General features: G+C 44.3%; 1 protein-coding gene across 3 annotated transcripts in view; it reads right to left on the bottom strand.

Moving 5' to 3' along the window:
• The window catches only part of NFIC (nuclear factor I C), a 265530-nt gene that overhangs the window by 84451 nt on the left and 154947 nt on the right, over positions 1 to 26132 (bottom strand). For all 3 annotated transcript variants that reach the window (XM_075352612.1, XM_075352613.1, XM_075352611.1), the window contains 4 exons: positions 24113 to 24184; positions 23480 to 23554; positions 23037 to 23160; positions 17005 to 17129 (listed from right to left, as the gene is read on the bottom strand). In XM_075352612.1, coding sequence (XP_075208727.1) covers positions 17005 to 17129; positions 23037 to 23160; positions 23480 to 23554; positions 24113 to 24184 — 396 coding nt within the window. The remainder of the gene's footprint in view (positions 1 to 17004; positions 17130 to 23036; positions 23161 to 23479; positions 23555 to 24112; positions 24185 to 26132) is intronic.

The raw sequence follows: 26132 nt of genomic DNA, 5'->3' as shown, positions 1-26132 counted from the left end.
CACAACACGGGGCATAGGGTTCTCCAAAGCACACAACCCACTAAGATCCCAAGTGCCAGCTATCAAGAGCACAGCTGCCATACACACGAGTAGTGGGGCCCCGAAATCTTCAAGCCGAGGGGTCACAACCATCAATTTGTGCACGGAGGCAGGGCTCCGTACTTACCAAGTCACACCGGTGGGAGTGGGACCTGGACGGGCTTCACTGCAGAAACTGCGGTACCTAGAGACTTTGGTTTACCATCTGTATCAGTGTCTGCTTATTCCACCTAATCCAGCACCAAGACTACCACAGTGAGTAACCTGGCCCCTGCATCCTGCTTTCCCAAGGCCGAGCCACCCGATCACCAAACCTCCTTTCCCCCACCATAAGGGGCCTTTCCTACCTGTGGAGGGACTCACACCTTGCTGCCCCCACACAATCTGCCCTGGTACTCCATTCTGCAGCGGCGGTACTCCCCTTACTGCAACCCGCAGGTGGCGTCACGACCATTTATCCCCTGTAAATACTCCCTTTACATTTGAGTGGCCGCAAGCTCCCAGGTCCGGAGACCCTCGAGCCACAGCAACCCCGGATCCGAGCAGTACTACTGCTGCAGGGGCGGCACAAACAGCATGATGGGGATGACTGTTTAAATACCAATTCTAATTCAATCCCAAAATGTATTAGGTGATTCATGAATCAAACACCTGTTGTAAATTTTGTAATTCAGCTACTTTTAAAGAATAGCAAATTGTCCAAAAAGTACTGAAACATGAATAGTTGAACATGAGAATTAGAGAAAGTCACAGTAAGTCACACAGTAAGATTTGACATGCTGCTCATTATTTTCTGCACCAAATATGCAAGTCACACATAAACAACGTCTGTATGACACTTCAAGATTCTCATTGACATTGCTGGCATCAGGATTCCCTGGTACTGGTGCGTCATTGATCATGTCAGGGTAATCACCAATGGCTGCTGAGGTGAGTCAACAGTGATCCCCGCACATGTCTGCTGATTGATCAGCAGATATGTGGGGATAACAGGTGCGGGTGGATCCGGGACCCACCCGCACCTGTTAACCTCTTAGATTGCGCTGACAAAATTTGACAGCGCAATTTAAATGGCTCCAGTAGGGATCAAGCCATTCCCTTCCGCTATTGGAGGCCCCGTGACGTGATCCCGGGGAGCCGATGGTTGTCATGGTAGATCAGGGTCACGTAATGACCCCTGACACAATCATGACGTATTTCCTGCGAGAGCATACAGAGCGCTGGCTTTCACAGGAATTCTACAATTCTGCTGATCAGAGCTGTGTAGCTCTGCTCCACAGAAATGAACAAGCAATCAGACTGTGGAATCATGAAGTCCTGTAGGGGAACTAGTGAGATAAATAAAAAAAATTAAAAAACATGAAAAAGTAAAAAATAACCTAAATGTTCAAAACACCCCCCCCATTCGCCCCATTGAAAATTAAGCACTTAAAAAAATAAAAACTTTACACATATTTGGTGAGGCATTATACTGATATGTTAATTTTACCATATAGTGAACACAGTGAATAAAATAATCCCAAAACAATCGTGCAATTTCACTTTTTTGCAATTTCATCGCACTTGGAATTTTTTTCCCATTTTCCAGTACACTATACAGCACTGGCAAACACTAAAGGGTGCTTTACACACTGCGACATCGCTAACGATATATCGTCGGGGTCACGTCGTTAGTGACACACATCCGGCGCCGTTAGCAACATTGCAGCGTGTGACACCAAGGAGCGACAATCAACGAGCGCAAAAACGTGAAAAATCGTTGCTCGTTGACACGTCGCTCCTTTCTCAAATATCGTTGCTGCTGCAGGTACGATGTTGTTCGTCGTTTCTGAAATGGTCAAAATAACAAAAAATGCATTGCTTTCAGACCTCAAATAATGCAAAGAAAACAAGTTCATAATCATTTAGAAACAACAATACTAATAATGTTTTATCTCAGGAAGAGTTCAGAAATCAATATTTTGTGGAATAACCATGATTTTTAATGACAGCTCTCATGCGTGTTGGCATGCTTTCCACCAGTCTTTCACACTGCTTTTGGGTGACCTTATGCCACTCCTGGCGCAAAAATGTAAGCAGTTCTTCTTTGTTTGATGGCTTGTGACTATCCATCTTCCTCTTGATTTTACAGTGGTCTCTTAATTTTTGCCAGAGCTGTATGGTAAAACTAAGGGTTTCATTCAAAATTACAACTCCTCCCACAAAAAATTTGACCTCATATAGCAACAATGACAGAAACATTAAAAAGTTACGGCTCTTGGAAGAAGAGCAAAAAATGAAAACGAAAAACGGAAAATCGCCCGGGGGTGAAGGGGTTAATATTTGAAATCACACTGCTTCCCTGGCTTCTAGCTTCCAAGTGTCCCAAGGAATGATATTTCAAAATAGTGGCATAGTTGCCCATTGGCCCAAATAGAGCACTGTCTGATGTAGCAGCAGCATCGGAGAAGTGCAAGAGCACTAAAGGCAGCCAGATTGTGCCTCCAGAGATCAATGCTTATGTGGCGCCCCTGAGGCTTCCGTCGCCACAGAGGTGTGGTATCCCATCCCAGGGTAAGGAAGGGGTCATCCACTGGTTCACACAACACACGCACACAGACTCATCACAACCCACCACTAAACCGTGGTTAGGGCCTAGTGCAGCTGGACTTGTATAGTGGCTAGCACCGTCCCCGAAGCCAGTCTGGGGGTGGAGCTTAGTGGGTGAGGTGTCTGATGTGAGTGGGCGGAGCTAAGTTGACAGTGTCAGTAAGAGGTGTGGTGAGGAGGCGATCAGAGTGTAGGGACCCGGGGGTGGGTCCTGCTCGCCCCAGGTGACACAGAAGAAGGGATCCTAGAGACACGGGAGTGTGGGAAGCAACCGTGAGCTTACTCCACAGAACACCAGGTTGAAGAATCTGGTCGCAAACGGGGTCCCGGTCCCTAGACTAGCAAAAGACTTCAGGATTTTCTAGTAACACCGGAGGCCAGGGTGGCTGTACGCACCTTTGGGCCACAAGCAGCCCACAAATCTGCTGGAAGGGGACTACAGAGGATCAAGGAGCCAAGCAGGCAGGAAACCCTTTGAAGGTCTGCAGCCCCTGGCACTGTGTGTGGAGGCGCAGGACAGAAGGGCGAGAGTCAGCGCAATAGAGACGACCAGGAAAGGTACATCTGAGGGGTGCACTGGTACTGACCTCTGACCTGCCCGGGATCGGCAGAGGCCTATCACCAGGAATCCCAGCATAACGTAGGAAGACTAAGCTGGATGTCAACTTGGAACTGGTGCAGTGAGTAAAAGACTGTTGTTGCAAAGCCCCTAGTGTCGTCTTCATTCTTCCCGCGTCACTCCCTATCATCATAGACTTTTGATAATTCAACGCTTGCCCCGGGGTCCTGCTCCACCTGTGGGGAGCAATATCACTTCAGCTGCGTTATCAACATCTGCCCTGGGGAACACACAGCGCAGCGGCAGCCCACATAGCCGCAAGACCACAGGTGGTGTCACAAACTTTATTTTATTGTAACTACAACTCCCATCATCACAATCATCATCCCTTTATTATCGAAAGACACCACCAGGGTCACGGAACAGGGCTGCCGCGACATCATCGGACTAGTCTGTTCCGGTAACGAATACCCGCTGACCCTGGAATTGGGCGTGTCACTTACAGGACTTTAATGTTTGAGGTTGCTTACAAGCATCCTAAATCATGCTTCTAGACAGTAGTCTGTAGTTGGTAAAATAGCCAAAAAAGAATAATAATGGAGATGATTTTTAATAATATTAAAATTGCAAAGTAGCTGGTTTTTGCAAGCATCTTGCAGTTTAACCATTAACCATGTTGAAATAACCCCTTTAATGCATACTATTGAAAAAAAAGTTAAATGAGCTTGGCCACATTGTGCAAGTTTGTATGCAAATTTCCGGTATGCCAATAATAAATTATACTAGATGAAAACCAGAAAGTCCTATGTAATCAAAGCAAATATGAACCAGAGATTCAAATGACCATTTAAGCAGCACCGAAATCCACAATCTCAAAGGAGAGAGTAAATAGTATGAAAATGCTCATCTAAAAGACAATTTTATTTTATTTTATACTGAAAAATTGGGTTATTCAAATAAAATATATATTGTATGTCAATTATTTTATGTCAAGAAAGGGGGACTGTGGAAAAAGAAGCGCAATAGGGTCTTACCCCGATAGACAAGGGGCGAAAACAAGAGCAACATTACTCACCAAGCAGGGTTGTGACAGTCACAACACCTGTAACAGCATAGAACTGGATTACGGCAGCAGTACCCCAGGTAGCTGATAATAGAGAGAAGTAGTAGAACGGGGCTTTCATATACCGCACCAATGATCGCTGATGATGTCTAGGATTAATGTAAAGATTTATTTTTGCACAGGTCTACGCGTTTCGGGAGGCTCAGCTCCCTTCCTCTGGACCGATAGGCATAAGATACATCAAATCTCTTGATGTATCTCTTGATGTATCTTATGCCTATCGGTCCTGAGGAAGGGAGCTGAACCTCCCGAAACGCTTAGACCTGTGCAAAAATAAAAGTTTACATTAATCCTAGACATCATCAGCAATCATTGGCGCGGCGTATGAAAGCCCCGTTCTACTACTTCTCTCAATTATTTTATGTCCACACTCTGTATTCTGTCAAATTTCTAGTGGCCTTTGATAGCATGAGTAACATAGCATGCTGCATTATATTATTCAGTAAAACAACTACAAAAGACAAAAAAAAATATGAAAACCTGATGAAAATATTAAACATCATAAAGAAAATATTTAGGCATGACAAACCAAAAAGGACTAGTCAAACAGATCATAACTAATCTATTACGAAAATGACTTCAGCCTCTATCCTGAGAGTCAGTCTTGCAGAGTAGGTATGCAATTAATAAAACTCCAATGGGAACATTTATTATTACTATTTTTTAGACAAAGAAAACTTAGGCTCAACTTGTCAGTGTTTACGCCAATCTGGCATAAAACACTTTGAATATCTGTGACTTTTGGCGGTGTACCGCCACTTTCGGTCAACTGCACCAAAGTGTGTGACCTCTAACAAATTTTGCACAGAGGAAGAGAAAGAGTATGCCTTTTAAGGATCACCAGAAGAACATTTTTTTAGAAGATTAGAAAAAACTTTATTGTACAAGAGTATACATGACAATGGCTCAGGGAGTTGCCCTGATGAAGCCACACCCTCATAGTGGTAATACGCGTAGGGTCTTCACCTTTCTAACCCCTTTAACTTGCATACCTTCCTTCACTTACCATGACAGGAATCCCTTTCCATGCCAGCACCTATTGCTCTGCCTGGGTATTTTTGGTAACTATACTCGTAGACCAATATTCTCATTGAGCTGTAACAATCCTCTGTTTATGTGGTTGCTCCTCCTCTATATCATCAAGAGGGTAGTTAGCCAATTTCAGATGACCACCAACAAATATTAGGATCATTCTAAGCTGGTGGGAGTCTGTATATCATTAACCCATTAGTGACCCAACTAATCATATCATAGATATTTGCTATAAAGGCCCCTTTACACACTGAGACTTTCAGCGATCCCACCAGCGATCCCAACCTGATAGGGATCGCTGGTAAGTTGCTAGGAGGTTGCTGGTGAGAGGTCACACAGTCAGACGCTCCAGCGATCCCACCAGCAACCTGATCTGGCAGGGATCGCTGGAGCATCGCTACACGGGTTGCTGGTGAGCTGTCACCAGCAACCAGTGACCAGCCCCCAGCCAGCAGCGACGCACTGAAGCGATGCTGCGCTTGGTAACTAAGGTAAATATCGGGTAACCAACCCGATATTTACCTTGGTTACCAGCGCACGCAGCTACACGTGCAGAGAGCAGGGAGCAGCGCACACCGCTTAGCGCTGGCTCCCTGCTCTCCTAGTTACAGCACACATCAGGATAATTACCCGATGTGTACTCTGCTACACGTGCAAGGAGCAGGAGCCGGCACTGACAGTGAGAGCGGCGGAGGCTGGTAACGAAGGTAAATATCGGGTAACCAAGGACAGGGCTTCTTGGTTACCCGATGTTTACTGGGGTTACCAGTGTCCGCAGAAACCGTCTCCTGCTGCCTGCACATTTAAGTCCCCTTTACACACTGAGACTTTCTAGCGATCATGCTGCACAGCGGGAAACAAAGGACCAAAGAATGGTCCTGAACGATTTGTAGCGATCAGCAACTTCACAGCAGGGGCCAGGTCGCTGATGTGTTTCACACACTGCAATGTCGCTGGGGAGGTTGCTATTACGTCACAAAACCGGTGGCGTTACAGCGATGTCGTTTGCGATGTTGCAGTGTGTAAAGCCACCTAAAGTCTGTATAAGCTTTTGTATTTAACTTATTGGTGATTGGAAATTCTGTTATGTGAACTTGTATTGTCCTTTCCACCCTCTCCACATCATTAACTATACAGCTTTTTGGGATTGGGTTCAATGGGTAGTCATGATATCCACCGAGAGGCCATACTAATTTTATGTGATCTGTAGTGCCTCCATCTTTGTACTGTTGAGCGGCTAGTCCGCCAATGAAGGATAGGGTTTATGACAAAACTATCTGTATTAAAAATTATATTCTAGGTTTTTATTCATTGGTGATCCGCTAGACTGTGATGCAGGCTGTGCAGTGGAAGATATAATGCATGATAAGTGAAGGCATTGAATGGCAAAACCTCAAGTGAGGTGTATGTATTACACATTGGTGTTCAAATATATGTTGGGGTTAGCTTGTTAGTACACATGCCCCATTTGGGAATGTTTTTATGTCCTTAATGTGTGTATGTCCTTATATATGAATCCTTGTGCTCTTTTTTTCATTTTGTCCCTGAGCCATTGTCATGTATACTCTTGTACAATAAAGTTTTTTCTAATTTTCTAAATTTTTTTTTCTTCTGGTGATCCTTAAAAGGTATACTCTTTCTCTTCCTCTGTGCATGACTTGGTTTGTATGCCAAGAGATCCCGAAGGGTGGTGCCCTTCTCATATGCCGTTATCTCTAACAAATTTATCAACAGTAGCAGCGTAAATTCAACCAGAAATGGGACTCCAATTTCTGACTGAAATAACATTTCTGGTGAGGCTGATAAGATGCACCAAATTCATTAAGAAGTGTGTGTCTCTGTAATGAATTTGGCACATTATATTCATGCATGTCCCTCATTAAGACTGGTGTACAAAACTTCAATCTTAATGAGGGATGAGAGAACCCAAACTGTAAATTTAGTGGTTCATACCAGACAACTAGTATCCGGGGCTCAAACTTGAACACGGACTTCTCATGGACGTCCATGGTCGAGTTCACACTTCGGATTTTGAGTAAAGCTTGTTAAAAGCCTGCAGCGCAGCCGATCAAGAAGCTTTTGGCATGGGGAATATGCCTGGACACTGCTGGGATTAAAATCAATTAAAAAAAGTAAGGACATGGGGTATTCCTCTTTTTTTATAACCAGCCAAGGTAAGCTGGGGGCTGGTATTATCAGGCTGTGGAGACCCATGGTTATTTGGTCCTTCTCAGTCTAAAAATACAAGCCCGCAGCTGCCCCAGAAGTGGTACACCCATTTGGTGAGCCAATTCTGGAACTGTGCTAGACTCTTCCTGATTGCCCTGGTGCAATGGCAATCGGAGTAATATTTTTGGGGTTGATGTCAGCTGTGAATTGACACTTGGCATCAAGCCCATGGGTTAGTAAAAGGAGAGGCATCTTTCCGGCACTCCCATTACTAATCTGGTAAGTGCAAAGTAAAAAAAATAGGAAGAAATAGTTTATTTGAATAAAGACCCCCCCACACTCCCTCGTTTACCAATTTATTAATTTAAAAAAATCTTTGAAGCTCTGAAGTAATCCAATAGTTACTAAACATACCCGGTTCACAGACTAAAAACTCCTTAATTTATAAAATATTAATTTTATTAACAGAAGCAATTAATTATAAAACACACTTCCACATTGTATAGAAAATATCCATATAGTGCCATACAACAATTCAAAACATATATCCCCCTTATTATTGAAGTCCTATGTGCTTCCCCTATTTAGGAGCAAGAACAAATGTCAGTAAGGCATAGTACGGAAGTATATCCCTGAACATAGTCAAGGGTCCTACAGTCAAGATCCCTAAAGGCAGCACTTTACCCTAAGTTAGTTGATTCTGTATTGAGATATAGTTCTGTATATACTGCCACTTCCTATGTTAGTGAGGAGGTTGTCAACCCTCTACCCCTAATCGACGCGTTTCCCCTTCCAACAGAAGGTTCCTCAGGGGTTATCAAAAAGTAGTATAGAGAAATAATACAAATACTTTATACATTATCCTCCAATCATATAGTGAATACAGACATAGTTTTTGTAATCTCCCCAAACATAGTACATCATACAGATAATCTTCAGGTTATACAGTGAGTGTACATATGACTATTATAGTCTCTGTGACGACTTGGACTCTGTCAATGCTTAGCAAGGGTTACATTTCTTAAAAGTCAGCCAGACATGAAGATAGTTTGTTTATAGATGGGGGTAATACCTCATTGTCTCTACAAGACTCCTGTTGACTCATGTAATTGTTTTGGCCACTGAAGCCCAGACACCCAGATAACTCAATTATGCAAAGTTCCCATTGTATTACTAATTGAATTGCTAGATGTGATGTAACATACCTGTCCCACCCTTGTCTCTGGATATTTGAATATAGCTTGAAATCTAGCCAATAAGAGCCCAGTCTTTTCCACCAATCGTGAAGACCCCAATGGTCTGAATGGAGAGCTCAGGGGTATAAGAAGGAGGACTGTCCATTGCTCAGGGAGACTCTGGCTACATGCTACCAATCTAGGACCTACTGTGACAGTGACAGTGCCTCCTGTCACTTTCTTAGACAGTCTCTCCTCACCCAGAGTTGCAGCTTCCCGCCTCCAAGATGACTCAGCTTCCTTCCACCCCTCCGTCCTGTTTCCTCCTCCCCCAGATTTGCAAGGCACCTTGGGAATTGTAGTATTCTCCAGTTCAACCAAAGAAGCAGCATCTGTAGAGGTGAATGTGGGTGGAACACTATAGATCGCTCCCAAAGCAGGTGTCACACTCTCCCCCTGCTGAGTCGCTGTAGGCTCCCAAGCACAAAATGAAGACTCACCACCTGGAAGGAAATTTTGTGTTAAAGCATCCTGACTAACACCACAACTAGTTACACCCAAATCACTAACAGGCCACATAGCTGTAGGGGGGAAATAGGGCCACGCATAGTTGGAATAGGGGTGTACTACTCTAGGAACCTCAGTGACTTGCCCCATCTGGTCATATGTTAGCATCATGGGGGGTCTAATGTCCCGTTTTGGACGAGTGTGCACGGCAGGGACAGGGACCCCCTCATCGACCCCTAGCTCTTGACTTTCAGGCTCTATGACAGCAACCTCTTCACTTGGTAGCTTTGCATTTTCTAAACTCCCCCCCGACTGATCGCAACATGGGTTTGGTGCCGGACCACACTCGTCTTGGGACACTTCTTCAGCTGGTTGGTATGTATGATCTGGAATTACAGAGCCTGGGTCACTTGTCCATCTGAAGCATGGTCCACATTCATCACTGGAATCACTCCACTACCTTCAGGAGGGACCACAGGATGGGTCGCTTGCGGCGGCCGAAGACTCCTTCGGTGAGATCAGGTGGTTGCATGGGCTTCGGTGCGTTGTGGCGACTGGAATCGGACATTCTGTCCTATAGGTAGCAAATGCTGACGATGATAGGTCTTAACACCCCCCCCCCCCGCCTTTCTCAGGCTTCACTCTGTATACTGGGATGCCATGCAACTTCTCTACCACCACATAAGGTTCTGAACGCCATCGATCAGAAAGCTTGTGTTTTCCATGGAGGCCCAACTGACGGATGAGGACCCTATCTCCAGGTTGCAGGACTTGGTCCCGGACTCTGCGGTCGTAGTACATTTTGTCTCGCCTCCCGGATCGACCAGAGGCCTCATCAGCCAACTTGTAGGCCTCCTTTAATTGTTCCTTCAGCTGTGACACATACTTCAGGTAGTTCTTCCCAGATGAATTGCCAGGGGACACTCCAAAACTAATATCCACAGGTAGTCTGGCTTCCCTTCCAAACATGAGGAAGTAGGGCGAGTACCCTGTTGACTCATTTTTGGTGCAGTTGTAGGCGTGAACTAATTGACTTATTTGTCGACTCCACCTTCCTTTCTGTTTTGAATCCAAAGTGCCCAGCATGTTAAGAAGGGTACGGTTGAATCTTTCAGGCTGAGGGTCTCCTTGCGGATGAAATGGTGTGGTCTTGGACTTCTTGATCCCACAAACCTCACACAACTCCTTAATTAGCCGACTCTCAAAATCTCTCCCTTGGTCAGAATGGATGCGTGCTGGCAGCCCATAATGCACAAAGAATTTCTCCCACAATGTTTTAGCCACAGTGGTTGCCTTCTGATCTCTAGTGCTGTAAGCTTGAGCATATCTTGTGAAATGATCAGTGACCACTAGAACGTTGCTGACGTTTCCTTCATCAGGCTCAATGGAAAGGAAGTTGATACACACTAAATCAAGGGGGCCATCACTGGTTATGTTGACAAGGGGAGCGGACCGAGAAGGTAAGGTTTTCCTTAGGATACACCGCTTACAAGATTTACAGTATTGTTCAATGTCAGCTTCCATCTTTGGCCAATAGAACCGATCTGCCATGAGGCTGGTGGTCTTTTCCACCCCAAGGTGTCCATGATCATCATGCAATGCCCTTATGACCATCTCACGGAACTGAGCAGGAAGCACCAACTGGACACGAACTTCTCGATTTTGGCGTTTGACCTCGCGTTGCAGCAATCCATTTTTCACCACCAGAAAGTCTAACTATCGGGTCAAGAGAACAGACTCTTGTGTCTTCAGAGCATTCCTCTCAGGCTTTTGGCCCCTTTTCACCCACCATCGAACAACTCCCACAGAAGGATCTTCCTGTTGAGCCTTTTCAATCTGGTTTTGAGTCAGTTGAGGCAGGGAGCCGGCATCAATGTTGGTCAGTTGACAGAACAATAGTGGAAGAGCTTCCTCTGGAGCCCCTAAGAAGGTAGCACAGCCCCCTGATTGATCAATCCTTCCTTGATGTCGATGACACATAGCTTTCACCTCTGGGGCTGGAACCTCAATCCAGGCTTCTTCTTCTTCATTCACCATCTGCCTGGGCAGGCGGGACAGAGCATCTGCATCGATGTTGGTGGCACCAGGTCGGTACTTCAGGCTGAAATCATATATAGCTAGCGCTGCGAGCCATCTATGGCCAGTAGCATCCAGCTTTGCTGTAGTCCTCACATAGGTCAGTGGATTGTTGTCAGTATGAACTTGGAAATGCACTCCATAGAGGTGGTCATGCAGCTTGTCCACCACAGCCCATTTCAAGGCCAAGAACTCCAGTTTATGTGTTTAATTGCGCTCACTCGGAGACAATCCACGACTGATGTAGTAGACTGGCCGCAGGACGCCATAGTGCTCCTGGTATAAGACTGCTCCAAGTCCATCAAAAGAAGCATCCACATGAAGTACGTATAGCTTGTTGGGGTCTGCATAGGCCAGTACAGGTGCCTGGGTCAAGCAGGACTTAAGTTTCTCAAAGGCTTCATCACACTCTGATGTCCATCTCTCTCCGAAAGGATTATTCACCTTGAAGTAGGTTTTTGTTGCAGGTTTCTTGGAGCGAGCTGTCCCTCGAGGTGGGGGATACCCTTGAGTGAGGGCTGTCAATGGCTTTGCGATCTTGGAATATTGTGGCACAAATCTTCTGTAGTACCCGCTGAAACCTAGAAAAGATCTAAGCTCCCCCAATTTGGTGGGTTTGGGCCACTCCATCACAGCTTCTATTTTGGCTGGATCCGTGGAGATTCCTTCTCGGCTGACAATGTGTCCTACATACTTCACAGATTTCTGGCAGAACAGGCACTTGTCGAGGGATAGTTTTAACCCAGCTTCCTCTAGCCGGTCCAACAGCTTAAATAACCTCAGGTTGTGCTCTTCCAAGGTGTGGCCAAATACAATCAGATCATCCAGGTAAACCAGGACCTCACGAAAGTTCATGTCTCCCATCACCTTGTCCATACATCTCTGGAAAGTAGCAGGGGCACCGGTCACTCCTTGCGGCATCCGTTGAAACTCATAGAAACTGATAGGGCAAATGAAAGCAGTCTTCTCCTGATCCTCCTTGCTCATGGGTATCTGGTAATATCCACTCCGAAGATCTAACACAGAAAACCACTGGCTTCCCTGCAGGCAATCTAAAGCTTCGTCAATCTTGGGCACAGTATACTGATCAGGCACAGTGCGTTTGTTCAGGGTGCGATAATCCACACACATCCTAATAGCTCCATTCTTCTTCCGAGCGATCACTATCGGAGATGCGTATGGGCTGTTGGACTCTATTATGACTCCAGTGTCCAGTAAACCCCGTAAATACTTTCGAACATCCTCCACATCGGTGGGAGCCAATCGTCGGGATCTTTCTCTAAATGGCTTCTCATCAGTCAGCTGGATGTGATGCTCCACTCCTCTTGCAAGGCCCAGGTCCCAATCACCCAATGAGAAGGTTCCGGCACGCTTCATCATACCATTTATCACTGACTGCTTTTCCTCCTTCTTCAGATCACTACCTTCAAAACAGAGGTCAAAATGTTCAGGACATAGTTCCTTCCTTTCCTCTTCCTCTTTCTTCTCATAAGCAGCCAAACAGACAGGATGGATTGTGAGGGCCTGCGAGTATCTATTACCTCCAATTTCGCGACACCATTGAGCAAGAGTACGGAATAGGTTGGCATTTGTCCCTACTATGGCAGGCACTGTTTCCCGGTCTTCATCAGTGTCTGGACAGACTAATGCAATGATGGGAACCTCTCTTTTCACCCCAGCTATAGTCTCTGGGAATCGTAGTGTGACAGCCACGTATCCTTTGTAGGGGTAACTGTTTTCACTCAAACCCCAGACTACAAGTCCAGATAGGGGTTGCAAGGGCACGTCTGACAAGTATTTTCTGTACCACTTCTCAAAAATGATGGACACTTGTGAACCACTATCCAGTAATACAGTGCATGGCTGCCCATTGATAGAGGCCGGTACATGTGGTGCTGGTCCTACGAGACCTTTAGGAAATTGCTCTGACTGGACAGGGTTAGATGGAGCAGTAGAATATACCTCTGATTTTGAAGGGGGGCCAGTATAGGACTCTACTGGCCCCCTTTCCCGTTTCCCGTCTGCCCCTTCTTGTTAGGTGGGGGGTCCCGAGATCTCTTCAAATTCCACCTCTTCGGACACTGGCGAGCCATATGATGGGTGCTCCCACAGACAAAACATTCTTCTGGCTTTGTATCTTCTACCAGACTGTGGTCATCACTTGCCACTTGCAAAGGCGGTCTTTGACTCTTGACAGCTGTCTGAACAATTTGCTTTAGCTGGTCAACCTTCAGAGCCTAGGCAGCTAGAAGTTGGGCAAGCTGTTCCCCTTGCCTCTCAATGACCTTCAAGAACTCTTCCTCTCGATGGCTGGATTCAAGATGTACAGGGGCAGCAGCCACTCGCTGGGTCACTTGTTCTCTGGCGGCCAGGAGAGCTTCCTCTTGTCTGACTTCTTTAAGCAACTGATGGAAAGAACGGGGAATCTGCCCTTTGTCGCAACACCTCAGTCGTTGAGCAATGGGATCGTGAGTCAGAGCTCCTCGGAGCACTTGTTCTAAACGACACTGATCAACTTGTTCGGGCCTAAGTCCCCCCTTGGATACGACCCTATGCACCAATTTGTCCAATCGATAAAGATAATCTGACATCTTCTCACCAGAGTTTTGATAGGTGGTGCGGAGTTGATAAAGGAGATCAGTGGCATCCTCTGGGGATCCAAAAGCATCTTCAAGAGCAGTCATGTAATCTTTAGAAGTTGTCGCTGACTGACTTCTCCAAGCAGCCTGCACCACTTCCATAGCAGGCCCCTTCAGACTCTCCACAATTCTCTGCTTCTTCACTGCATCAGTACACTGCCATTCTTCCAGATATTGCAGAGTAACATCCCTCCACATGTCATACACTTCTTCACCAGCTGGGACAGGAGTGACACCCGAGAAGGTTCTCAGACGACGGTAGGCCCCTTCAGGTTGCAATTTTGTAAACTGGGTGACTAACTTCTCCATGGCTGCCACTACCACGTCAACCATCATGGTTGTTTCTTCAGATTTGTCCCGAGTAGGAGTGGAAGGTAGACATCGACTAGATCTCCTAGGCTGTGAACTTGCACCCGAAGATGATGTCCCTGCTTCGGACCTCACAGGCCAGGTGATCTTCCAATGTGGTCCATGTTTTAATGGCACAGCTATGACAGATGGAAAGTACCCTTTATCCAGTGTCCCCTCAGTAGTGATTAGAGCTGCTGATAATGGACTCCCTTCATCAGTCCTTCTGTCAACCACTCTGGGATGGACAACTCCATGAACTTGGTTCACAATCTTCAGTACTTTTTCATCCGGTACCTTGGAGAGTTCACCGCATACTGCAAAACTGTGTTCTTCAAGTATACTTCTTTCCCCACACCATGTGGACACTTGTGCTTCAGTTAAAGCCTCCATGTCAGCGATACTTGTCTTGATCGATCTCAGCAGTGCCTCCACTGTAACACCCCTTTAATTTGCCGCTGGGGCAGGGTGTTCGGTAGTTCTCACCTTGATATGACGCAGTGCCTCCACCCGAATCTTGCTAGGAGCTCTAGTGGAATGCAGAAGGGTCTTTGTCTTCTGCTAGGGGTCGACTCGGGAAACCCCTACCCACGCTCCGTACACACTCACAATAACTGAGGTTAGAAATCTTAACAGGTTTATTTGCAGGAGGATGACAATGGTAATTGCAGGGAAAAAAGCAAATAACAGTGAAACGACAGGTAGTGTTATGCAGTATTCTACAAAAATGCAGGAGGGGCTCTTTGTAATAGACCTGAAGGTTAGGGGTAATGCTTCCTCTTTAACCTACACCACACACTCTGCTGACTACTTACAATCTACCAACTAACAGCTGCAGCCTCACAATTGACATAGTCCCAAATTGGGGCCCTAGTTGCCGCGGATGTCGGCGCGCTTGCAGTACGTTGGCGCGCTTGCAGTACGTTGGTGCACTTAAAGTAATGAAGGCAGTATTTCCCCAGGGCTGGTCCTATACAAACTCCCAGTTAGTGCAGTCAAAAGTCCTCTCTAGCAAGGCCTTGTAATTTGCTCCAGCACACTTCTCAAACTGTAGAACTACAAGTCTCAGCAATGTCCTACTCACTTCTGTCTGCAGCAGGTCAGTTCTCTCAGACTATTCCACACTGGGGCGTCTGGATTCAATGTCTGGGAGAGAGTTGGTACAGCAGGCAAAATCCTTCTTCGGTGTGGTAAACCTGGAAGGCCGCAGCTCCTACTAATGGTGCCTCCTGTCACTTTCTTAGACAGTCTCTCCTCACCCAGAGTTGCAGCTTCCCGCCTCCAAGATGACTCAGCTTCCTTCCACCCCTCCGTCCTGTTTCCTCCTCCCCCAGATTTGCAAGGCACCTTGGGAATTGTAGTATTCTCCAGTTCAACCAAAGAAGCAGCATCTGTAGAGGTGAATGTGGGTGGAACACTATAGATCGCTCCCAAAGCAGGTGTCACATATAAAAAAATTTTTTTTGCTTTGTAACATCCACACTATTATTTTAAGAAGCTCTGCATCATCTGGCAATTTGTGGAGTCTAAGGATACGCTATTACCAGAGGAGACTATAATAGTCATATGTACACTCACTGTATAACCTGAAGATTATCTGTATGATGTACTATGTTTGTGGAGATTACAAATACTATGTCTGTATTCACTATATGATTGGAGATAATGTATAAAGTATTTTTATTATTTCTCTATACTACTTTTTGATGACCCCTGAGGAACCTTCTGTTGGAAGGGGAAACGCGTTGGGTCGATTAGGGGTAGAGGGTTGACAACCTCCTCACTAACATAGGAAGTGGCAGTATATACAGAACTATATCTCAATACAGAACCAACTAACTTAGGGTAAAGTGCTGCCTTTAGGGATCTTGACTGTAGGACCCTTGACTACTGGACTCTTCAGGGATATACTTCCGTACTATGCCTTACTGACATTTGTTCTTGCTCCTAAATAGGGGAAGCACATAGGACTTCAATAATAAGGGGGATATATGTTTTGAATTGTTGTATGGCACTATATGGATATTTTCTATACAATGTGGAAGTGTGTTTTTTAATTAATTGCTTCTGTTAATAAAATTAATATTTTATAAATTAAGGAGTTTTTAGTCTGTGAACCAGTTTTGAGCTCTCCTTGTATTAACTTTTTCGTGAGAAATTTTAGTAAAGATTCCCCCACAATCCATTGTTCACCAATATTAATATGATTTTTGTCAGCAAAAATAGAAAGCAGTGGAATAAATACTGGATTTAAACTGACCTTGAAAGGAGGACTCCAGTTTTATATTTCCCTATTGTTAGCAATCAGTATTGTGTTTTATGTAACACATTAAAGTACTTACTTATTGCTTTCTTCTGCTGTTTGCAGCACTGCTCCAGTCATCTCCTGCATCATGTGACTACAGCTCTGACTTGTCATTTTTCATAGAAGATAATTTTTTACTTTCCTTCTTTACGTCTGTGAGAGCCTTGTTCTGAGTCTCATAGGCTTATGTTGAAAAACTGAATTCAAAACCTCAAATAAGATGTGTGAGCCAGCTGGTCACATTTGTCATCACATGATGAAGGAGAAGACTGGAGTTGAGCTGGAAACGGCTGAAGACAGTAACAGGTAAATATTTTAATGCACACACTACTGATTACTTACAGATGGGGCATTTAAAAATCCCACAGTGCTATTTTAATATTAATATTGAATACATGAACTTTCATATTTTCAGGTCTACTACATTACATTGAAACACTTACCTCCCTCCATGTCTTCAGTCCAGTTTCGGCTGCTCCCAGTTGGAGAAGACGGAGATGTATAGAACTCCCCTCCAGGGCTTGTGTCCACATCATCCTCTAGAGACCCAGACTTGTGTCTCTTGCTCCTTTTAAAAGAACAATAACAATAGATTGATGCAAGCATACGGCTGACATCACCATGGCATCTGAAAATAAAAAGCTTTCATCTGTAGGACTTGATAATCACTCTCCTCTCTGAAGTAAAATATGCTAGTAATGATAACTTACTGTCAGAGGTGACCTGATTAAGGCCTCCTTAAAAAAACACTGAAGATTGGTGAACCCCAATCAAGATGTTGAGAGACATCTGAATTCTATACTATTCCATTCAATGCATCTCTCAATGCTGCCAAAGTGGTACTTAGGTCCACTACTGTAACTTAATATGCCACTGATATGATATGGAGGCAGCAAAAAGGGTGTACTGTTCCACCATAGGCTGTGTGCATGCTGGTATGCCTTAAAATGCTTTCAAAGTAGAATAGCTCTGCACATTCGCACCTGACAAAGCCTGTATGGCGGCACACTAAGGCCAGGCAGCTACATACAGGATGCTCCTATGCATGACAGCAGGATTTTAATTGTATGAGTAAAAAAAAAGGTATATCATTGTAAAAGTGTCATGAATATAACTATAGTATGAGCTTTATATAATTCTCAACATTGCAATTATAACACCAAGAAGGAAAAAAGTCGTTGGATTATGGAAATTATAGCAAGAGTCATGGTAATGATATACAAATGAAGAAAAATGGAAACAAAATGTTCAAAACAGCTCGACTTATTCAGTATGAGTTTGAGCACCACACATGGAAATACAAAAACTTACAGGTGCATCTCAATAATTTAGAATATCATCAAAAAGTTAATTTGTTTCAGTAATTCAACACAAAAAGGGAAACGCATATATTATATAGAGTCATTACACACAGAGTAGCCTATTTCTAGTGTTTATTTCTGTTAATGTTGATGATTATGGCTTACAGCCAATGAAAACCCAAAAGTCATTATCTCAGAAAATTAGAATAATATATAAGACCAACTGAAAAAATTATTTCAAAATGTTGGCGTCTACTGAAAAGTCTGTACAGTAAATGCACTCAATACTTGGTCTGGGCTCCTCTTGTATGAATTACTACATCAATGCGGTGTGGCATGGAGGTGATCAGCCTGTGGCACTGCTGGGGTTTTATAGAAGCCCAGGTTGCTCTGATAGCAGCCTTCAACTCGTCTGCATTGTTGGGTCTGGGGTCTCATCTTCTTCTTGACAATACCCCATAGATTCTGTATGGGTTTTAGGTCAGACAAGTTTGCTGGCCAATATTAGCTGGAATTGTTAGTGGACGCCATGTTGTGTTTGGAAAGCTCCTGATGTGCCTAAACAGTGGAAATCCCCACCCCAAGTGGCTCCATTTTGTAAATTAGACCCTCAAGGAATTTATCTAGATGTTTGGTGAGCACCCAGGTGCGTCACAAAATTTTATAACGAGCTGTAAAAATGAAAAAAAAGATTACCACAAAAATGTTGCTTCAACCCCAAATCTTTCATTTTCACAAGGGTAACAGGAAAAAATGGATCACACAATTTGTTACACAATTTCTCCTGAGCACGCTGATACCCCAAATGTTATTGAAAACTACTGTTTGGGCATAGAGCAGGGCTCTGAAGGGAAGGAGCGCCATTTGACTTTTTGAACGCAAAATTTGCTGGAATAGTTAGCGGATACTATGTCGCATTTGGAGACCCTCTGAGGTGCCTAAACAGCGGAATCCCTCTTACAAATGACCTCATTTTGTAAACAAGACCCCTTAAGAAATGTATCTCTATGTTTTGTGACCACCGTGAACCCCCAGGTGTTTCAAAGAATTTTATGACGTTGAGAGAAGAAAATTAAAAAAATATTTTTTACCACAAAATGATTGCTTTAACTCCAAATCTTTCATTTTCACAAAGGTAACAGGAAAAAATTGACAGTACAATTTGTTGTGCTATTTTTCGGCAGTTCGCAAATTCCCCACATGTGGTTCAAAATTACTTTTGAGGCAAAGTATAAAGTGACGAAGGGAGTAAATGCCATATTGGAGTTCAGATTAAGTTGGAATGGTTTGGGGGTGTCATGTCACATTGGCAGAGCATCTGCATTGCCACAACAGCAGAAATTTCCCACCAGTGGTCCCATTTTACGAAGTATAACTCCTCAATGAATTCATCTAGGGGCACAGTGAACATATTGACACTACAGGTATGTGACAAAATTTAATACTATTGGGTGGTGAATAAAAAATAATTACATTTTTATCGCTAAAATGTTGTTTTAAGTCCAGATTTCCAATTTTCACAAGTAAAAGAGGTGACAAGGGACCCATATTGCCTTACACAATTTCTCCTGAATGTGGCAATGCCACACATGTGCCTTGGCTAGATGGTAGGGCAGCTGTTGAAAGCCCAGGTAGGGCTGAAATGTTCAGATGTGAACAATAAAGGTTACTTTAATGCAACCAGCGAGTGCAGGGACCATTCTCTTTTATATTGGATTCTACCTATCCACGTGTACTGAGACTTAGGTGGAGTGCTGACTCCCTTTTCCCTGATAGGCACCACTCCTGGCTGTGAGAGCTGGGGCTCAGCTGTCATATAAGCTCCCAGTGGTGGTCCTGTGCGAACAACCCCTGTGCACGTGCAATCACCAGGACATACCGTTCAAGGTCGAGAAGTCCCCAAGATATTGGAAGTACTGGTACGACCAAGGCATGAAGGGGTTAATGGTATCTGAGGAATGTTCTGCCATGCTGAATGCACACATATCATCTATATCCACGGCTGGAAACTTTCTTTGTATTTGCCGATCAATGACATCCCAGATGTGATCAATGGGAGAGAAGTCTGGAGCCACTGTAGACCATGATAGCATGTTTGGTGCTTATCCTTTTGTTTAGTCGAAGTGGATGTAATCAGATAGCAACTTATACAGGGAGAAATATATGCCTCTAGTGAAAACACCAACTTGGACTTAACTAAAGTTAACTCATTAAGTGCCAAATACTTTGATTGCTAATATCTTTGCAATACAGAGGCAAAATTAAAAAACAAACAAACCAAAAAGTGTATTCCACTCTGTAGTTGCTATTACATCAAGTGTCCAATTCAACTTGTAAAATTTAGTGAAAGGTCCACCACTATTCCAGCCTCTATTGCTTCATTCCAAGCTCCATCTGGAGATCAGATGGGCAACGCCATGAAGAGGCTTTCACCAAGTAACATCACACCGTTCCTATTTCTGAGATTAGGGTGTAAGTGGCATACTGTACGGTAGCCGAACCCCTCTAATTTTTATTATAGTTACACTAACAGCTCGGCATTACATTGTTTTGGCCGTGAAACTTGGGGTACATCTGTGGCGCCCTGGACAAGCCAGAGGCCACAGAGCACAACACCTACACACCCCACACTCCCGGTCAGGCACACCGAAGTCAAACACAAAACCCTTGTTGCCTTCCTCCAGGGGCTGATGTCCACACCAGGGGGTGGCCCAGGCGGTTGGCCCCGCCCGCCGAGGAGTTCACAATCCTGGAGGCGGGAAAAGCAAACAGTTTAGTTTTGTAGGTGAAAGTGGAAGGAAGGAGAGTGGTAGTGGAGCAACTAACTGACAGCGTCCGGGTGTGTGGCCCGGGCGGTACAGCAAGGTTGGCAGACGGTGGTGACCGTCTGCAGGAGTGACTGATTGGAGTCTACCGTAAGGACCGTGGACGGGCAGTGGCCCGGCGGTACCGGACCGGTACACAAAGAGAAGTCAGCACCATCTGGCAGGGGTTTACGGACCCTGACAAGGCTAGGAGTCGCCGTGAATTTGTCGAATCCGTCAGCGAAGGGAACCTCCTGGGTTCCCCAGCAGCCAAGTCCCGACAAAAGGCAACCTCCCAACCGTGAGAGGGAGACACCGCCACCGCCAAGGCAACCGTTTTCCAGGGCCAGAGCCTGCGGGCAAAAAGGGGCTCCTCCAGCCCATATCCAAGCTGGGGAGCGGGTTACCAGTGGGAACCCATCGTAACCATCTACCGTACATAGGTGCAGGGAAAGGCAGTCACCATCAACCTGCCGGGAGCAGAAACCACCGCAGCCGTCTGTGGGACCCGTCCATCCAGCCGTGTGTTTTACCGAGAACTGTGTCCTCATCATTGGCTGAGTGAGTACCACCATGTCGTACGGCACAGCGCTGCCCCTGCGACCCTGCACCTCACCAGGCCCCGTAACCCGCCTGCCATCCATCCCTTTCCCCATCAACGGGCCCCGGGACAACCAACCCCCTACCCATGGAGGGGAGAACTAACAACAAAGCTGCTCCCTGTCACCGCTCCCGGGATCCCCTTCCAGAGCAGCGGTGGTGTCACCAATATCACCACAACCGTGGGTGGCGTCACGGACAATACTCAAATCCACCATCCAATCAATCCCTACCCCTTTTCACTCACGGGCGTGGAACGCCGCTCGAGTCCCCGGGATCCGGCCCACCGCTCGAGCCACCGCCGAGCAGCAGCAGCAGCAGCAGCCGGACCCGAGCAGTGGGAGAGCGCAGCGTCCCCTCCTACGCCCGCGACACATCTATTTCTCCAAAGTGTTCCAGAAGGCAATTTTCAACACAACCATGCTAGGCTTCATGTTGCTTGTGTTACTGTGAGCAGGCTGCATAGCCTAAATATGCTACCATGGCCAGCAGCGTCTTCGGACTTATCTACCATCAAGCTTATCGTAGATGTCAATGCAAAAGTAGCTTCCAGCAGCAGATCTTGATCATTTGTATCCAAGTACATTCAGTGTGGCAGAACATTCCTCATCATCCATTACTAACCTCATTCATAGCAGCCTAGGCGTGTATATCTGGCGTGTATATCTGTGCATTTCTTCACATGATGCTCATACTCAGTACTTAGTAAATTGAAATGTTTTAAAAATGTTGCCTACGTTTTTTCATTATTCGCGTATCATTAACATGTCTAGTGATCCTGTGATTTCCATGATTCCACAATTTTCTTCTTGGTGTGGCAATTTTACTGTTGAGGAGCGTATATAAATTAAAAACATCCCAAATGCTACTCAATTCATAAGGTGGGAAACGGCCATTTTACTTTTTCCTTTTCAGAAATCTCAGGTTTAGACATTACTGCAAGGCACCTGGGTGCAGCAATAGCCTTCCATCACTGCATTCTCCACTATGCGACACCTTGAACATTCAGTCTTACTTTTGTAAAATTAAGTTGGACAAATATGGATGTGATCAGGAAACATCTTCGTCACTCAAGATTTCTACAAGTTTGTTTATTTTTCAATCATGCAAAAAAAAAATCCCTTTACTAGTTTATTTATTTCATGTTTTATAGGTGGCACGGTGGCTCAGTGGTTAGCACTGCAGTCTTGCAGCGCTGGGTACAGGGTTCAAGTCCCACCAAGGACACCATCTGCAAGGAGTTTGTATGTTCTCCCTGTGTTTGCATGGGTTTCCTCCAACACTACAAAGACATACAGAAAGGGACTCTAGATTGTGAGCCTCAATGGGGACAGTGCTGCCAAAGTATGTAAAGCGCTATGGAATTAATAGCGCTATATAAATGACTAAATATTATTATGTTTTCATTTCTTTTATTTTTCACTGTTCATTCATGTTAACAGTTCAGGATGGCAGTGCAACTCAAGGACTGATAGTTTTCTTGTACTAAAAACAACACTATGACTCACACATTAGACTAATGTCATCTGAGCATGTCTAATGTGTATGGGGGTCCCGGATTACAGGGAGGTGTCGATAGGGCATGTCTGATGTCAGATTGCTGATTACTTTGTTCTCCGGAAGATAGGTTGTAGGCAGACTTATTTGGCGATGACTTTCTCAAAGAGAACACAGCCATTTAATAGGGATGGCCATATTAATTACCGTATGTGCAGAAAGAGCAGAATTAAAATCAATAAGATGTTAAACCATACAAACCAAATGACATACCCGCTTGATGACGTGCTAGGGAGGGTTCTCCTCATCCCAGTTCCGGCAGGGTTTAAATCATATGCCAGGTGTCCCTGTAGCTCTCCTAGAGAGAAATTGGGTCCTGTGCCAGACACAACTGGGGCTGTAAAATACAAATAATATACAAAGATATATATGGTTATCTTCTATAACAGAAGGAATTTTACAATATCTGTAGTACACAACCTCTAAAAAAGCTTTGCAGTAAACATTCGATAAAGCCAATGACACGTAAAAAACTGCTTAAAGTGTACAATTAACAACAGGTTTTCCCATATGACATAGTGATTACTGTATATTGCATATAATGCATGTTTATGCAGATGTTTATATAAAAGAAAGCAGAAATGCAATACGTACAATTCCTTTTTTTCAGTAATACATTGTGAAATACTCATTCATATAATGGACTGCTTACTCACTTCTAGATACTTGAATCAACTCTGTCACGCTGAAAACACCAGAAGTGACAAAACTCTCTTGGAAGTCTGTCAAATCTGCAGAGACAAAAAAAGCTGTGACAGAACTTGGAGGTGAAGAATACATGTGGGAGGAGGCCCTTACTGGAAGTACACACTTGGAGGTGAAGAATACACGTGGGAGGATGCCCTTACCGGAAGTACACACTTGGAGGTGAAGAATACACGTGAGAGGATGCCCTTACCGGAAGTACACACTTGGAGGTGAATAATACACGTGGGATGATGCCCTTACCGGAAGTACACACTTGGAGGTGAAGACTACACGTGGGAGGATGCCCTTACCGGAAGTACACACTTGGAGGTGAAGAATACACGTGGGAGGATGCCCTTACCGGAAGTACACACTTGGAGGTGAATAATACACGTGGGAGGACGCCCTTACCGGAAGTACACACTTGGAGGTGAAGAATACAGGTGGGAGGACGCCCTTACTGGAAGTACACACTTGGAGGTGAAGAATACAGGTGGGAGGATGCCCTTACCGGAAGTACACACTTGGAGGTAAAGAATGGTGGATGCCCTTACCGGAAGTACACACTTTCACCACAAAACAGGCATCACCTCATCACTTACCCAAATTGATCGGTTTCGTGTCCTCCAGGTCTGAGCCAATAGCTGTGCGGGGACTGCTATCCTGTTCAGAATCTGCAGCAAAAAGATACTTTATATGAGCTAAAAGCTTTCTACTAACGACAGGCATGGTCTATTTTTCAGTCTACTATTATCCCATTTACTTTCTAAAGCCTTAAAGTATATCACTATTAACTGTTGAGATTCTATATCAGTTCATCATAATAGCAGCCACGGCTCATAAAAATGTATTTTAATGTAGGGAATGCAAATTAATAAAATAACATAAAATGTAAAAAGTCCATCTATGAAAAGATAAATCAGCATTAGAACTAAATAAAATTGCTTTTGATAAACTTTTTTTTAACACTAAAATTATTGCCTTATGGGTATGCTGCCACAGTAAACAAACACAACAAATTATCCTATTCGATTTTCTTGGGAAGAAAATCTACTATTCTTTACAGCATTAGTGTTTTGCATGAGATTTTAAAAACCTTAGAATGTCCAAGCAGATGTTACAGTGGACTTCACCCTTTGCAATGGATTAGGTGAAATGCAGGGCTTAACCGTACAACTTGACATTTTTCTCACTAACGGCATTTATAGTTTATCAATAGAACATGTAATTAAAAGCGGGGTGTACTCCTGATGCCCATTACTCTTCACTCAACCAGTGATTAGGAGCAGCATTGTTACAATAAACCCCACCCCCTTTCAATACTTTGTATATCTCCTATACAGTACAAAAATGATGTGTTGAGAAAGGTCATTCAATTTTCTCAAGTTTTCTAAAATCCAAAAATAGGAATCACAGAGACTTGTCCTTATAAACAAGTGCTAAAAATAATTTCAAATTTTACAAATATTTAGGAGAAACTGTGTGATCTGTATTTGCCATGTATTGTTCAGCTGTGAGCTATCGTACTGGTGACGTGACATGTATGGCTGAGAACTATTATACATCTGTGATGTGACACTTTGTATGGCTGTGAGCTATTATACATCTGTGATGTGACACTTTGTATGGCTGTGAGCTATTATACATCTGTGATGTGACACTTTGTATGGCTGTGAGCTATTATACATCTGTAATGTGACACTTTGTATGGCTGTGAGCTATTATACATCTGTAATGTGACACTTTGTATGGCTGTGAGCTATTATACATCTGTGATGTGACACTTTGTATGGCTGTGAGATATTATACATTTGTGATGTGACACCCTGTCCAGCTATGAGCTCTTATACTGTACATCTGCGACGTGACAGTGTGTCACATCACAGATGTACAATGGTTCACAGACATACAAAGTGTCACATTACAGATGTATAATAGCTCACAGCTATACAAAGTGTCACATTACAGATGTATAATAGCTCACAGCTATACAAAGTGTCACGTCACAGATGTACGATACCTCACAGCTATATAAAGTGTCACATCACATGTACGATACCTCTCAGCGATACAGTGTGTCACATCACAGATGTACAATAGTTCACAGACATACAAAGTGTCACATCACAGATGTATAATAGCTCACAGCCATACAAAGTGTCACATTACAGATGTATAATAGCTCACAGCCATACAAAGTGTCACATTACAGATGTATAATAGCTCACAGCCATACAAAGTGTCACATTACAGATGTATAATAGCTCACAGCCATACAAAGTGTCACATTACAGATGTATAATAGCTCACAGCTACTATACAAAGTGTCACGTCACAGATGTACGATACCTCACAGCTATATAAAGTGTCCCATCACATGTACGATACTTCTCAGCTATACAGTGTATCATGTCACAAATGTACGATACCTCACAGCTATATAAAGTGTCACATCACATGTACGATACCTCTCAGCTATACAGTGTATCATGTCACAGATGTACGATACCTCACAGCTATATAAAGTGTCACATCACATGTACAATACTCTCAGCGATACAGTGTATCATGTCACAGATGTACGATACCTCACAGCTATATAAGTGTCACATCACATGTACG

This window comes from Anomaloglossus baeobatrachus, chromosome 1, assembly GCF_048569485.1.
Source record: "Anomaloglossus baeobatrachus isolate aAnoBae1 chromosome 1, aAnoBae1.hap1, whole genome shotgun sequence".
Classification (NCBI taxonomy): Eukaryota; Metazoa; Chordata; class Amphibia; order Anura; family Aromobatidae; genus Anomaloglossus; species Anomaloglossus baeobatrachus.
Note: the sequence above shows the minus strand (reverse complement) of the source record. Positions and strands in the feature narration are given on the sequence as shown.